Source organism: Cokeromyces recurvatus (genome assembly GCF_025118155.1).
Source record: "Cokeromyces recurvatus strain NRRL 2243 chromosome Unknown BX663scaffold_51, whole genome shotgun sequence".
NCBI classification, from domain to species: Eukaryota; Fungi; Mucoromycota; class Mucoromycetes; order Mucorales; family Mucoraceae; genus Cokeromyces; species Cokeromyces recurvatus.
Genome location: NW_026251437.1, coordinates 118,853 through 131,972, shown reverse-complemented (window position 1 = coordinate 131,972; position 13,120 = coordinate 118,853). Strand labels below are relative to the sequence as shown.

The window sequence follows — 13,120 nt, the reverse complement described above, 5'->3', positions numbered from 1 at the left end:
TCGCTACATGCTCATTGCCAAAAAATTTAAAAAAAAAAAAAAAATAATAATAATAATAATAATAAAACTCAGAATTTAATCGTACAACAAATACAGATTCAATGTAGAAGGAAAAAAAAAAAGGAACACATGTATACACTATTTCAAATAAAAGTTTAATAATTTAAAAATAGATAGGCGATATCAAGTCATGTATTTATGGATAGTAGCTAGTTATTATATATATATATATGTATATGTATTTGTGTATAAAGGAAGAGGGTTTTTAGGGTAGGGTGTAAGGAGAAGCTGAGGGTATATATTATATAGTCTCCAACTCATACATGAAAACTAGTCATCATTCACTAAAGGATCATAACCATCTAATAAAAAAAAAAGAAACCGAAATAAATATTCATATATAATACAGATAGACTATTCTATTTACATGCATAAATGCCTTGCATATAACAAGCGAGAACAATACCAGATGCAACTTGAGAAATAGGATGCATAAACCTAACCACCACTATGCAAGTTAAAGTAAAAAGTGAAGAAATGTATATATGTATATACATGTATCTATTTATCTTCTTTACCTTGTATAAAATGCTAAAGTATAAAATATTTGCCAATGATGAATGTGTAAACTCACTTTTCGATGACTTGTACTTTGGTCTTCTTGATGTTGCCTCCATTTATGAGATAAAATAGGTGTATTCGTTTCTTTGATCAAGAGAATAGCAACAGTTAAAAAGAAGCCAGGGATCAACAAGCTGCAGACATAATAAATCACAAAAGGTAATTCAAGTTGTGATGCTATATAAATATGTATGCCTGCAAATGCTAATATCACACTTTTATTACATATAAAATAGTAAAGAGGAAAAAAGAAAAATTTTATTTTTTATTTAATATATACATTTATCCTATATCGTATCTGTTATTTATTACCTTAATGCTACTAAAAAGAGTATCCACATTGATTTTGGCCAATTTTTTATATCAGGTAAAGACGTCTTTGCAAATGGTAGTTCAGCAATGAGACCATAGGCAAATAAAGAAGGGTAAAAAGTAATGATGGTAATCCAACTATATTTCCTCCCAAAAGAGAAAGAAAGAAAGAGTCAGTCAGTGTACAGAATGCCACATTTATGTATATCTTGAATCTAAATTACCTAAAAGTTCGGGTATAATTTCCAAATACAAATAAAATGACCCCATAACTAAAGGCTAACATCGTATCACTCCAATGCCGAGCTACAGTTTTATGATTTGTTTCCCATTTATATCTCTTAGCAATAAAACGATACATAGGATAAGGAACAAGGAAAGTAGCCAAGATGAAATAAGTAAATATTATTGGATGAAATGAAAATAGTGAAGTAGCTGGAATATAAGCAGGATTTGAGAATCCTAATATATTTGAACCAGTAACTGATGCCAAGTAAACGCCCATAAGTTAATAATAAAATGTGAAGAAAGAAGAAATAGAACAAAAGAATTGACAAATAGAATAATAGTTAAAAAAAAAATCCAAAAAAAGAGTGTTTTTTTATTAAAATCCCGATGAAGAAGACATAAGGATGGAGTAGCATGCATGCATCAAATAATAAAGAGTACAAAATAAAAGGTGATGTATGTGTGCATATAAATAAAATAAATAAAATAAAACAAGTATATATTTACAGTGAAGAATTAATTCTAATGATATATAAAAAATAAATAAATAAATAAATAAAAATAAAATAAAATAAATTAGGAACTCATGGTTGGGCTTTGATGCATCAAAACTAATAGGTGCGCAGCATCTTCATCATCTGAAGAGAGTGTAGCTGATAGTTTACGTGATGTAGTCGTGTTCACTGCATTAGGAGTAGTAGAATAATAATGTCGTTTATAAGGATGTTGAAGTCTTGTTTCTGATAAAGGAATATTTGCAGGTGATCTTGACGCGTTTTTCTTTATTAACCTATCCATATCATTGTGTTGCATTGGTGGTGATGTAGGATAAAATCGATGATGTGACATAAGTTTTTTACGTTTCTTATCAAGTAAAGGTGATGAAATAGTAGTTACTTTTGCAACTTGTTGAAGGGGTTTTAATTTATCTTCATATAAACTAGATTCTAACGTTCGAAGATCTATATTTTCAAAGCCATGTTCACGTTTGAAATTGGCCAATGCTAATCGTGCTTTCATTCGATGCATCAACTAAAGTAAATAAGATAAATAAATATGCCAATTCTTTCTTTCTTTCTTTCTTTACATTAGACATATCTTGTGGTAGTTGTTGTGTTGGTTGAGACATAATAAAAGAAGAAAGACTAAAAAAATAAAATAAAACAAATATTTAAAAAAATAAATAAAAGGAATGATGATTTGATAACGTTTTATGTATTTATTTTATAATCCACTTTTTGTCAAAATGATGTCGCAAGAAAAAATAATTAAAGTGCCGCACTTTAAAAAAAAACAGCATCGTATGCATCTAAGAAAAAAAAAATAGTGTTGTATGTTTTCAATATGTATACAAATCTATACATACAAATAAATACATATGTATGTATGTGTCATAGATATACAGTAAGAGCAACGCCAAAGGGCTTATCTTATCTTTTCTTTTTAGTGCAATAAGCCTCTCAATATGTATATAAAAATCAATCCTTGAAATGTCAAGTACTTATTTATTATTATCGTTGCTATTCTTCATACTGTATTGCCCTAAATAACAATGTAACTGTGAATCTAACTTTGAATCAAATTGTTTTTTTTCTCTTAAGAGCCAGGTCTGTGTATACGGAATCGTAAATCACAAGATCGCTACTTATCCGAGATGCTGTTGGCCGACCCTTTGAGCTTTTTTTCTTCCCCACCTTTTTATTAAAAAAAAATTGCCCTTTGGCGTTGCTCTTACTGTATATCTATGACACATACACACATATGTATTTATATGTATGTATACAGTGAAAACATACTATACTGTTTCTTTTAAAAGTGCAACACTTTATTTTCTTTTTTTTTCTTACAATATTATTTTGGCAAAAGGTGTACATTATAACCACCAAAAATAGTCGGCATGAACCCATGCGCCTTAAATCATCCAATCACAAGGAAGAGTAATTTATATATCAGTAAACCAATCAAAATTCATGTATTAATTTTGAATATATTCATATAAATATATACATAAATACATATATATATACATTTATTTATATATATACTATAGGCTATCATTTATGGAACTTATCAAGTATGATGGATTATACGTATTATATGTATTCAAACAAATGATTCAAATTACGTCTTTATAATGTAGAAATTTTTATTGATCCATTCTAATTTATAATGATAACAGCAGTCACGTTTATTATATAATTGCTATTGACTTGCAAAAAAAGAAAGAAACGTAACATGTATTATAGTAGTTAAATTTATATATAGCATAGGCGAGGCTAGAGGCTATTTTCATCACCTTCAAGCTATCTATTATTATGATTGACTGCTAACTTAATAGATAATCAATGATCTTTATTTAAGAAAAAATAGAGATCGTTGTATTCAATAGACTCCTTTCATTCGTATTTACTTTGTTAGTCTAATTTTCAATTCTATTTACAATAATAAGTATTATCATTACTATAAATAAAATCAGCATTTTTATAATAGATATAACTTTATATACAAACAAACAGATAACCTTATGTTTTATTATATAATGAATGTTGATGTAATAATATCCATTTTTTTTTTGTTTAATGGACTATGCAATGCAAATAAATCCTTTTTAGTACTTTTCTATTTTTTGAACAAAACAGTTTTTTTTTTTTGATTGGATATTTTATATTATCCAATCATAATTTAATATTAAATTTAAAACTACGTATCTAATGATGATTCTATGTATTTTTTTTTTTTTTTAAATTCTATTATAATTATTATTATTACTAAAACTAAACTTATTATTTTCATATAATTCATTTTTATTTTTTATGCCTAATCATATAGATTCTCGGACAACTTCATCAACTTCATTTATAACTCGAAATGTTTCTACTTCTCAGCAACAACAAACAGAAGAATCATTAATAGACGAAAAACCCAGTGATATATATTTTACTAATAATGTTGTTGTTGATTACTTGAGTATACCAAAGTCATCGAATACAACAGATGATAATAATAAACGGCATTCATCCTTTCCTACATCGCCAAGTGCAAATGCTTCATCAAGTACGACTAATGCTAGTACGACAACAGCTTCGACAAATGGCTTAAACTTAAAATCGATTAGACTTTCTCCTACGGATTTAAATGCTAATAGTAATAATAACAATAACAACAACAACAACAATAATAATAATAAAGAGCATTTGTTAAAAAGAGACCATCCCTTTCATTTAAAAACAGCATCAAAAATAGCAAGTAATACAAATGGTAATCAACTACTAGTTCTGTATACATGTATATTTATTTTTTTTATTATTATTATTATCTAACATGATTATTATGCTCACCATGATGAACAGCTATACCCAAGTCAAGCACAATTCGTTATGAAAAACAAATAAATAAAAACAATAAGCTTCATCGACGAGAAAAATTAAAACATGCAACAAATGAATATGAGGAACGTATTGAAGAGTATTTTCAACAATTAACTATTGGCTGTCAAAGGAAAGATTGTAGAAACAAGTTTTGTGCTTCTGGTAAAAATAAATAAATAAATAAATAAATAAATGAAAATCTTAATCTTATTTCTTTATAAAAGGGGGTATAATGAGTTTACAACCTCAAGCAGCCTTGGTTATGGCAATTCAGTTAGCATCTATGCCAGGATCTTCTCGACTTTGTTTAGATAAACATTATATTAAAAAAGAAATACTAACTGTCGATCATCATTCTGATAAAATACAGGATCAGAGCATGAATAAAGTAAATAAACATCAGCAGGGACCGAAACCATTTCTACAAACTTTATTTTCATCTTCACCTTTTTCTAAATTATTGCATCAGCATCAATTTCAAGAAGAAGAAAAAGATAATAGCAGTAACTATATCTCTGTTCAATCAAATTCAAAAAAGAAATGTACCATTAAACAGGATACCTATCACTGGACTACAGATTTCTGGAAACTATTTAATTATTTTAGTAGTACTAATAATAAAAGTGATGAAAACCTGTCTGATTCTGATGAAGAAGAATATGATCTATATACAAACAGAGAGCTAGAAAAACACCAACACCAACAGCAACCAGAAGATGAGGGTTATTATCAACTTGATCATGACACAAATAGCTGTTATCATCATGAAGAGGAGGAGGCCTTATTTTCTGAAGGAACACTTCTAGCTCTTCTACCCATTACGATCAATTTGGATACTGCTATTGAGCATTTACACCAAATAGTCGTAACAAAATCAATTTCGAAGGAAGAGTCCTCCCTATGGTGTCGATCCATCTTTCAAAACTGGGAAGGCATTGGCAATAGTTTTCTTCATCCTCAATTATTAAATTCTGCATGGATGAAACAGCCTATTCATTTTATTAATCTTCAACATTTATCTCGATTTTATCAATTAGTGATTCCACAGGAGGAATCATCTGTAGAGAGTGATAAACGGTTAAGAGTGGATAAACAGAAGAAGAGCTTACGCCAAATTGATATGATGGAAGCAATCTCTGATAGTTTTGAAACTCTACTGGATCGTATGATATTAAATGTAGAATCACTAACGGAAATAGATCATGTAGTTACAGAAGAAAACGATACTACTGTTCATATGATGTATGAATGGTGTCGTTCCTTGATGGCCGTCATTGAATGGATCCTTTGTTGTAAAGAAAAGATACAACGAAAAGAACAAGATGGACTAGCTGCTTTAGTGGCTAACTTGGATGATGTATCAACTTACCAAATGAGAGTCGTCACATCAATCTCTTCAACAAGTCATACCATCTTGATGCAAAAATTAATTTTAGTTCTTTGCAAAATTGCACATAAAAAAGATTCTATAATTCGAAAAATTCTACAAAGCATGATAGTAAGGTAACGTGATAATTATTAATACACTATATATATATGTGTGTGTATATATAGTTGTAAAAGTTGATTTTTTTTTTCTGAATTCATTTCTTTTATATATGTAATGTAGGTTGGACCCTACACGTATGAAATATATTGTTCAAGAATTACAACAATATCTTTTAGATCATTTCCATACAGGGCCTTATAAGCATGGACTAGAAGATACAGTCATTATGGCTTTAAAGTGTCTTGAACTAATGTATCAAGGAAATATGATGACCCCTTCTTCACCTATCGTGTCACCTTCTATTTTCTATAGTGATGATATATGTAAAAGACTCAACATCAAAAATGAATATCGTATTTGGAAACGTGTATTAACCTATGGAGAAGGTCAAGGACATATACAAAGTAGATATCGAGAAACAGAACAACAACGTAAGTCTAGACTCTTCTTCATCACCACCACCACCACTACCACCGCCGCCACCACATCCACATCCAATTCACCTTATCCCTTTGAAAATGAATATCAATTCTCATGGTTTAGCTACCCTTTCCTATTACCACCCTCTATCAAACGTAAAATTGTTTTAATGGATGCCATGTCACAGATGTCACTTGAATATGAAGATGCTTGTGTAAATCATACCCTTGTTGTCCATGCTCAAAAGCTTTTATCCGAAGCTCCCCGCATGTTGAAAACTTTAGAAACAAATTTACAAAGCGCTACTTGTCCTTATCTCTATCTGGAGATTCGACGCGATCATTTCATTTCCGATACCTGGACAGAGGTCTCACGTAAATGGAGTGATCTTAAGAAGCCCCTGAAAGTGAAATTTGTAGATGGGGGTGAAGAAGGTGTAGACCAAGGAGGTGTTCAAAAGGAATTCTTTGGTGTTTTATTTGAGAAACTTGTGTCAGATGAATGGGGGCTCTTTCAACAAGATGAAACCACACGACTCTGTTGGATCCGGCCCGTTGCTGAATATGATATTCGTATGTATGAGATGGTAGGTATCATGATGGGTCTCTCGATCTATAATGGTGTTATCATGAACTTGCAATTCCCAAAGGTCTTATGGAAGGCCGTTGTGATGCCGAATGAAGCTCTGATTGATATCATGGCAGAACGTGGTCAGATCTTTACTCTAGAGGACCTTGAGGAGGGATGGCCTGCATTAGGACATGGTTTACGACAGCTATTAGAATTTGAGGGTGACGTTGAAGATGTATTTTGTCGAGATTATGAAATTTCAATGGATGTCTTTGGCCAAGGCGTGGTCACGACCTCATTAATGAAGAAGGAAGGAGAGGTTGTGTCGGTGACGAACAAGAACCGAGAGGCTTATGTACAAGATTATTGTCGCTATTTCATGTATACTGCACAGCGTGAACCTATCTTGGCCTTACGTCGTGGTATGTGGAGTGTGATTGGCAGTCGAGCACTTCATCTTTGTACTGCAGAGGAATTAGAGATGGTTGCCTGTGGTCTTCGTGAAGGGCCAGATGCGATAGAGCTCAATATGGCCGAATTAGAAAGTATTGCAGAATATGATGATGGTTATAATGTAGATCATCCTACTATTCGGTAAATATATATATATATAAGCCTTATCTTATCTATTATGTTATATAATTGACTCGTTTTTTTTTTTTTTTAAAAAATATTGAATAGACAATTTTGGTCTGTAGTACATCATGATTTAACAAACGAGCAAAAGAAACAACTTTTATTATTTGTTACAGCAAGTGACCGTATACCTGTAGGTGGATTAAAAGAATTATCATTTTACATTCAAAGAAATGGACCTGATAGTGATAGGTAAGAAAGAAAAAAAAAAGGAGAAAGAAGAAGAGAAAAAAAAAAGAGAGATAAAGAGAGAAACAAAACTAAATAATCTATACATACATTTATTTATACATAGATTACCTACTGCCCTTACATGTTTTAGTAGACTTTTATTACCAGAATATTCAACTCGACAAAAGCTTCGAGATAGATTAATTACTGCAATTGAGAATACCAAAGGTTTTGGACTTGTATAATAATAAAACACATATATAAAATGTATATGTATAGAATATAATATAATATAACGTATATGATCTCTATTTATTCTGTTCTATTCTTATCCCATTTTAAGATCTTCAGAATCTGAAGGTGGTTCAGACATGATAACTGCATTATTATGATTACGCTGTTGCTGATTTATACCACTTTCGATAATAGCATGTTTAACATGAATACCTAAAAGAGGAGCTACAGGTTTATTACATATCGTCTCCCACCATTTTTCTAATATTTCCTTGACAAGTTTTCTTGTAGACGTCTTTACAGTTCGATGTAAATAAGGTGTAATAAGTGAACACAAGACTTGATGAATTTCATGTTTTTTATAAAAGGACTTTTGTTGTTTTAATGGTGTATTTGTTAATAATGGCTCCAATACTCTTAAATAACTATTACAAAGCTTTATAAATGTATATATATATTTTTTTGTTTTAAATTTAGCTTATCTGCATAATCATAGTTACCCTAGTTTTATTATCATCTAAAGAGTCCAGTTCACGTAATATAATATCAATTAAAACATGAAGATCATTGATATAAAAGAAATCAAATAAATCAGATCTTGTAAATATGCCATATAATAACTTTAAGATTAAAACTTGAGTACATTCATCTTCTATACATGATTCAAATATATATGAATGTTTCTCTCTTTTTTTTTTTGTACATGTATACAACAAATACCTGATGAACGATTTAACATGAAAATTAAATTTTGTGCAAAAATAGGTGATGTTCTTAATCTCGTAGATAAAACGTTCAACACTTTATTCTCCACATCAGTATTCATCATATATTGCTCATTCAAGACTAATAAAACGTTTATAAATTGGTAATTAAATGCTTCTTGCGAATCTTCAGTTGTTGATTCCACCAATTGAAAGAGAAAGTTAATAGATTGGAAAGACAATGTGGATTCTATATCATGAGGTTAACCATGTATCATCAAATTATAAATGCATCCTAGTTATTACCAAGATCAATTTGACTTGCTTTTGTTACTTTATACATTTCATACAAGAATTGTAGTGTTAAAGACATACACTGATAACCTCCCTTAAAGGATTGCATTTCTGATAATAGTTTTGATAATAATGGGTTATGCATGTAACAATGAGAAGAAGAAGAGGAGGATGCTTTAATAACAATAAAATTCATCCATCTTGGATCTTCTTTTCCAATATAATATAACAGTCCATATACAATCCATAAATGTGTGTCATCAAGAGTAGTTGATAAAGCAAGATTGATTAGATGACTCAAGATTAAAGTACTATTTTCTAAAAATAGTGTAGAGTCAATTAATCTATAAGCTGCTTGACTTAATTCCTGGTTATTGGATACATATTCATCTATAACGTGCAAACATGTTACTACATGGTAACAAAAAGTAGGATAAACAATTCAATTTTTTTGTTTTTTTTTACTTGAATATCTTTTTAAGAAGCGAATGTATTTTGTAATATTGGTTTCAATAAGTAGTTCTTTATTATCTGATTTATAATAATTATTTAACAATAGATAATCTAACTCTTTTTTTTTTGGCAGTGAAGCAAATAGAAAGCAAGTTCTTTTTTTGTTATTCTTTTATTATTTAAAACTGATAGGATATATCATTGTTGTTTTACCTGCATAAAAGTCTTTAATCGAATTAAAATAATATTCAATTGAATCTTCATCCATTCTAGAAGAAGAAGATAAGGAAGAATAAAAAGGTATGTAATACACGAATTCTGTCTGAAGTTAAAATAGAGGCAGGATTTGCATCTCCAGTCATTTTAATTAAATACTGCACACAAGTATTATACTTTTCTTCTTCTGCATATAATATATCTCAATAAATTGATAAACAAAGCAGAAAAAAAGTTATTAAACATACGAATCTGTTCTTTTTTTAAATGTATTTCACGTTATTCATTGTAAAGTAAGACAACTGTTTGAGTCGAGTAACTTATTAGAACTATTCTGTTCTTCTACCCTCCTACACCTGGGTTTAGTCTTTTAATCAAATCTTGTTACCACCTGTTTATGATTAAAAGACAGTGTAGATGTATTGCCCTTTCTTTCTAGTGTACAATGGATCTATCAGTTCACCTACTCCTATTTTATTTTATTTTCCCATTTACGTCTTAATTGATACTCCTCACTATGATTACAATTAATATAGGCTTTCTTTAATTAGCATTAATAACTGGTAAATATTCACATCTATTTGCTTGGGTCAGATAAGATAGATTAATATGCATATTTTTTTAATTTTATTGTTAAATAGAAATTTTCCATCGTGAATACTTTGTCAATGCAGGATAAATGTTTATCAGGGAATTAAATCCTCATTTTTTCATTTTTATTCAAAGAAGTTATTAAAACTTCCATCAGAAACACAAACAATACCATATCCATTTTAATCTCAGTTCATACAATTTTTTTTTTTTTTTTTTTAATAATAAGTTTTTTTCATTCCCCTCTCCTCTTTTCTTCTTTCTTTCTAGATTTTTGTATAAACAATAATAATGAATACAACTGCAATTAAACAAACGCCTAGTTTGTCATTAAATAAATCAATATATGATCCATGGTCAGATGAAGTCATGGCTGTATGGGTTCCTATTGTTGTCTATTGGGTTCAATGTTCTATTTTCGAAATCCTTATGAGACTTGAAATTCCCTTTTTTGAAAAATATCGTATTCATACCCCCGAGGAAAGAAATAGTCGCAATAAGGCTTCATTTAGTAAGGTTCTTATCATGGTAGCTCTTCAACATATTGTTCAATTTGTTTTGGGTCTTGCTGTTATTAAGGGTATTGACCCTGCTGTTGAACAATTAAAGCATGATCAAGCTGTGAATCGTTATAGTACAATTTTTTTGAATGTCTTGTCTCATTTTGGCCAACTACAAGACATTACAATTATCGCCAATCGTATCGCTATCTTTATTCAAGATTATCTTAGACCTGCTTTACAATTCTTTATTGGAATGTAATGTAAAATCTAAAGTGATATTTACATATAAATAATATTAACATCATAGCTATTCTATCTATCTATTTTTTTTTAGGGTTATTGTTGACACACATCAATATCTTCTTCATCGTTTAGCTCACACTTACACACTTTTATATAAATACATGCACTCACATCATCATCGTCTTTATGTTCCTTATGCCTTTGGTGCTCTTTATAATCACCCGTTAGAAGGATTTTTATTGGATTCATGTGGTGCTGCTCTCGCTTATGAATTGACTGGCATGTCACCTCGACTTTCTATGTGGTTCTTTATTTTCTCAACTCTCAAGACAAGTAAGTAGTAGTATATTAGAATGTATATAGTAAGTAAGTAAAGTATGTATGGATAAATTAATTTTTTTTTTGTTGTTGTTATTCTATTATTATAGTTAATGATCATTGTGGATATTCTTTCCCCTGGGATCCACTCACTGTTTGCTTTGGAAATAATGTCAACTAGTAAGTTATTTATTCATAAAAATACAGATAGATGTATATATAAAAGGCTTATTCAAACTTTTTATTATTTATTAGTCATAATATCCATCATCAAGCTTATGGTATTAAAACTAACTTCGCTCAACCTTTCTTTACTTTCTGGGATACATTTTTACATACAGAATATAGTCAAGTCATGAAGGCAAAGGCTGAGGCAAAGATGGCCAAGAAATCTAATTAGTTAATAGAAAGAGAGAAGGAAGAAGAGTTTCTTCTGTTTTTTTGTTTTTTTTTTTGGTTCTTCATCTATTTGTTTATTACTGCTATATTATGTATTGTATTGTATTTTGTTTTAGTTTAATGCATCTTTCTTTTATCCATTTATAATTTAATTATACGTTTACTAATTATGAGAAATAGCCGCTGCAATTGTCTTGTAAAATTGTTTAAACGATTCATCCAATAAAATTCGTTCTTTTACAAAAGGTCTTTTAAATACAATCGATTTTTGCCGGTTCAATAAAAAAAAAAAAAAATGTCGGTTATTGAAAAATGGTTTGTTCGTTTATCACAGTTCACGTTATAGAAGAAGTTATTGTGTTTTGGAATAGGTTGTCGTTTTTTTTTTGGGGGGAAGGGGGGGATGAGGGAGGAAGGGATAACTCAGATTGTCGGGAAATTACTATAATAAGAAGTTTAATCAACATCGCCGCTCTATAACAGGTTCCTGATGCTGTTGTTGTTATCACTTTTATCTTGGATTCACGCTATCGTATTTAATAGGCTTGTATCATTTACTTTAATATACAACTAATCTACAGAAGATTAAATAATGCATATTTATGACTATAGACTTCTATTCTATTATTAACTGCTTCTATTTTATTATTCATTGGCAAGCTATTATCTACTACTAATGAAAAGAAATTTCCGACTCCTTTCTAGAAGACCAATTTTCTTTTTATTTTCACATTTTTTTTTGGAACAATAAGCCGACAGAAACATAAGAGCTAGCACTCTTGTTTAGATCAATATATATGTATATGATTGGAATTGTATTCAACTGGTTCAAGCTCTATTTTAACCTCTTTAAATAATTAGCAACAGATATATATATATTGTGTTGGATAGATACTGTATATATCAGGAATTCAACTTTGATTTGTACTTTTAAAATCACTTTTATAAGTAGCTTAATAAAGTACATATTTACGATAAATTCAATTGATATAAAGATAGGAAGAGCCAAGAAAAGCTTAGTTGAGGCTGAGATCATGTCATCATTTTGAGGTTTTAGTTCCAGAAGAGATTTATGAATTAATCTTGTCTTTTAATTTTTAATGTACTGTTATAAAATAGGAGAACGTTTATTTTATCTAAGGAAAAAAAAAAAAAAAAAAGATTATAAAAAATGAGTCCAAGATAGATTGCTTCCTGGAGGTGCTTTAGGAATAAGATCTGAAGAAGGCTGTCCTGAGGATAAAGTTGAAAGTTGCTCTTGAAATAACTTCATATCGATTTCACATGTTTCGTCATGACGATAAATTAAAGTTTCTTTTTTAATAGTACGAGTAGTGAAGACATCTTTCT

The 13,120-nt window shown here is 29.7% G+C and overlaps 5 protein-coding genes across 5 annotated transcripts; 2 read left to right on the top strand and 3 right to left on the bottom strand.

The window, feature by feature from the left end:
• Positions 1–222: 222 nt before the first annotated feature.
• Positions 223–1,481, bottom strand: BX663DRAFT_527416 (uncharacterized protein). Its single transcript, XM_051530038.1, has 5 exons — positions 1,158–1,481; positions 934–1,071; positions 579–836; positions 428–498; positions 223–362 (listed from the first exon to the last, which is right to left on the bottom strand). The coding sequence occupies exons 1-5, from the start codon at positions 1,436–1,438 to the stop codon at positions 331–333; spliced, it is 780 nt and encodes a 259-aa protein (XP_051377734.1). The 5' UTR covers positions 1,439–1,481; the 3' UTR covers positions 223–330.
• Positions 1,450–2,420, bottom strand: BX663DRAFT_527415 (uncharacterized protein). Its single transcript, XM_051530037.1, has 2 exons — positions 2,249–2,420; positions 1,450–2,193 (listed from the first exon to the last, which is right to left on the bottom strand). The coding sequence occupies exons 1-2, from the start codon at positions 2,288–2,290 to the stop codon at positions 1,738–1,740; spliced, it is 498 nt and encodes a 165-aa protein (XP_051377733.1). The 5' UTR covers positions 2,291–2,420; the 3' UTR covers positions 1,450–1,737.
• A 1,554-nt stretch (positions 2,421–3,974) lies between these two features.
• Positions 3,975–8,060, top strand: BX663DRAFT_490671 (uncharacterized protein; the record flags this gene model as incomplete). The annotated part of the gene is made up of 8 exons (XM_051524972.1): positions 3,975–4,305; positions 4,512–4,691; positions 4,754–4,917; positions 4,999–6,027; positions 6,084–6,085; positions 6,139–7,602; positions 7,690–7,836; positions 7,940–8,060. 8 exons carry the CDS (start codon positions 3,975–3,977, stop codon positions 8,058–8,060), a joined length of 3,438 nt encoding a protein of 1,145 aa, XP_051377732.1.
• Positions 8,061–8,143: 83 nt separating this feature from the next.
• Positions 8,144–9,768, bottom strand: BX663DRAFT_556489 (uncharacterized protein; the record flags this gene model as incomplete). Its single annotated transcript, XM_051531719.1, has 6 exons — positions 8,144–8,485; positions 8,550–8,701; positions 8,770–9,003; positions 9,060–9,437; positions 9,513–9,578; positions 9,714–9,768. 6 exons carry the CDS (start codon positions 9,766–9,768, stop codon positions 8,144–8,146), a joined length of 1,227 nt encoding a protein of 408 aa, XP_051377731.1.
• Positions 9,769–10,527: 759 nt separating this feature from the next.
• Positions 10,528–12,059, top strand: BX663DRAFT_546980 (uncharacterized protein). Its single transcript, XM_051530984.1, has 4 exons — positions 10,528–11,065; positions 11,145–11,386; positions 11,482–11,551; positions 11,627–12,059. Exons 1-4 carry the CDS (start codon positions 10,599–10,601, stop codon positions 11,769–11,771), a joined length of 924 nt encoding a protein of 307 aa, XP_051377730.1. The 5' UTR covers positions 10,528–10,598; the 3' UTR covers positions 11,772–12,059.
• The last annotated feature ends 1,061 nt before the right edge of the window (positions 12,060–13,120 follow it).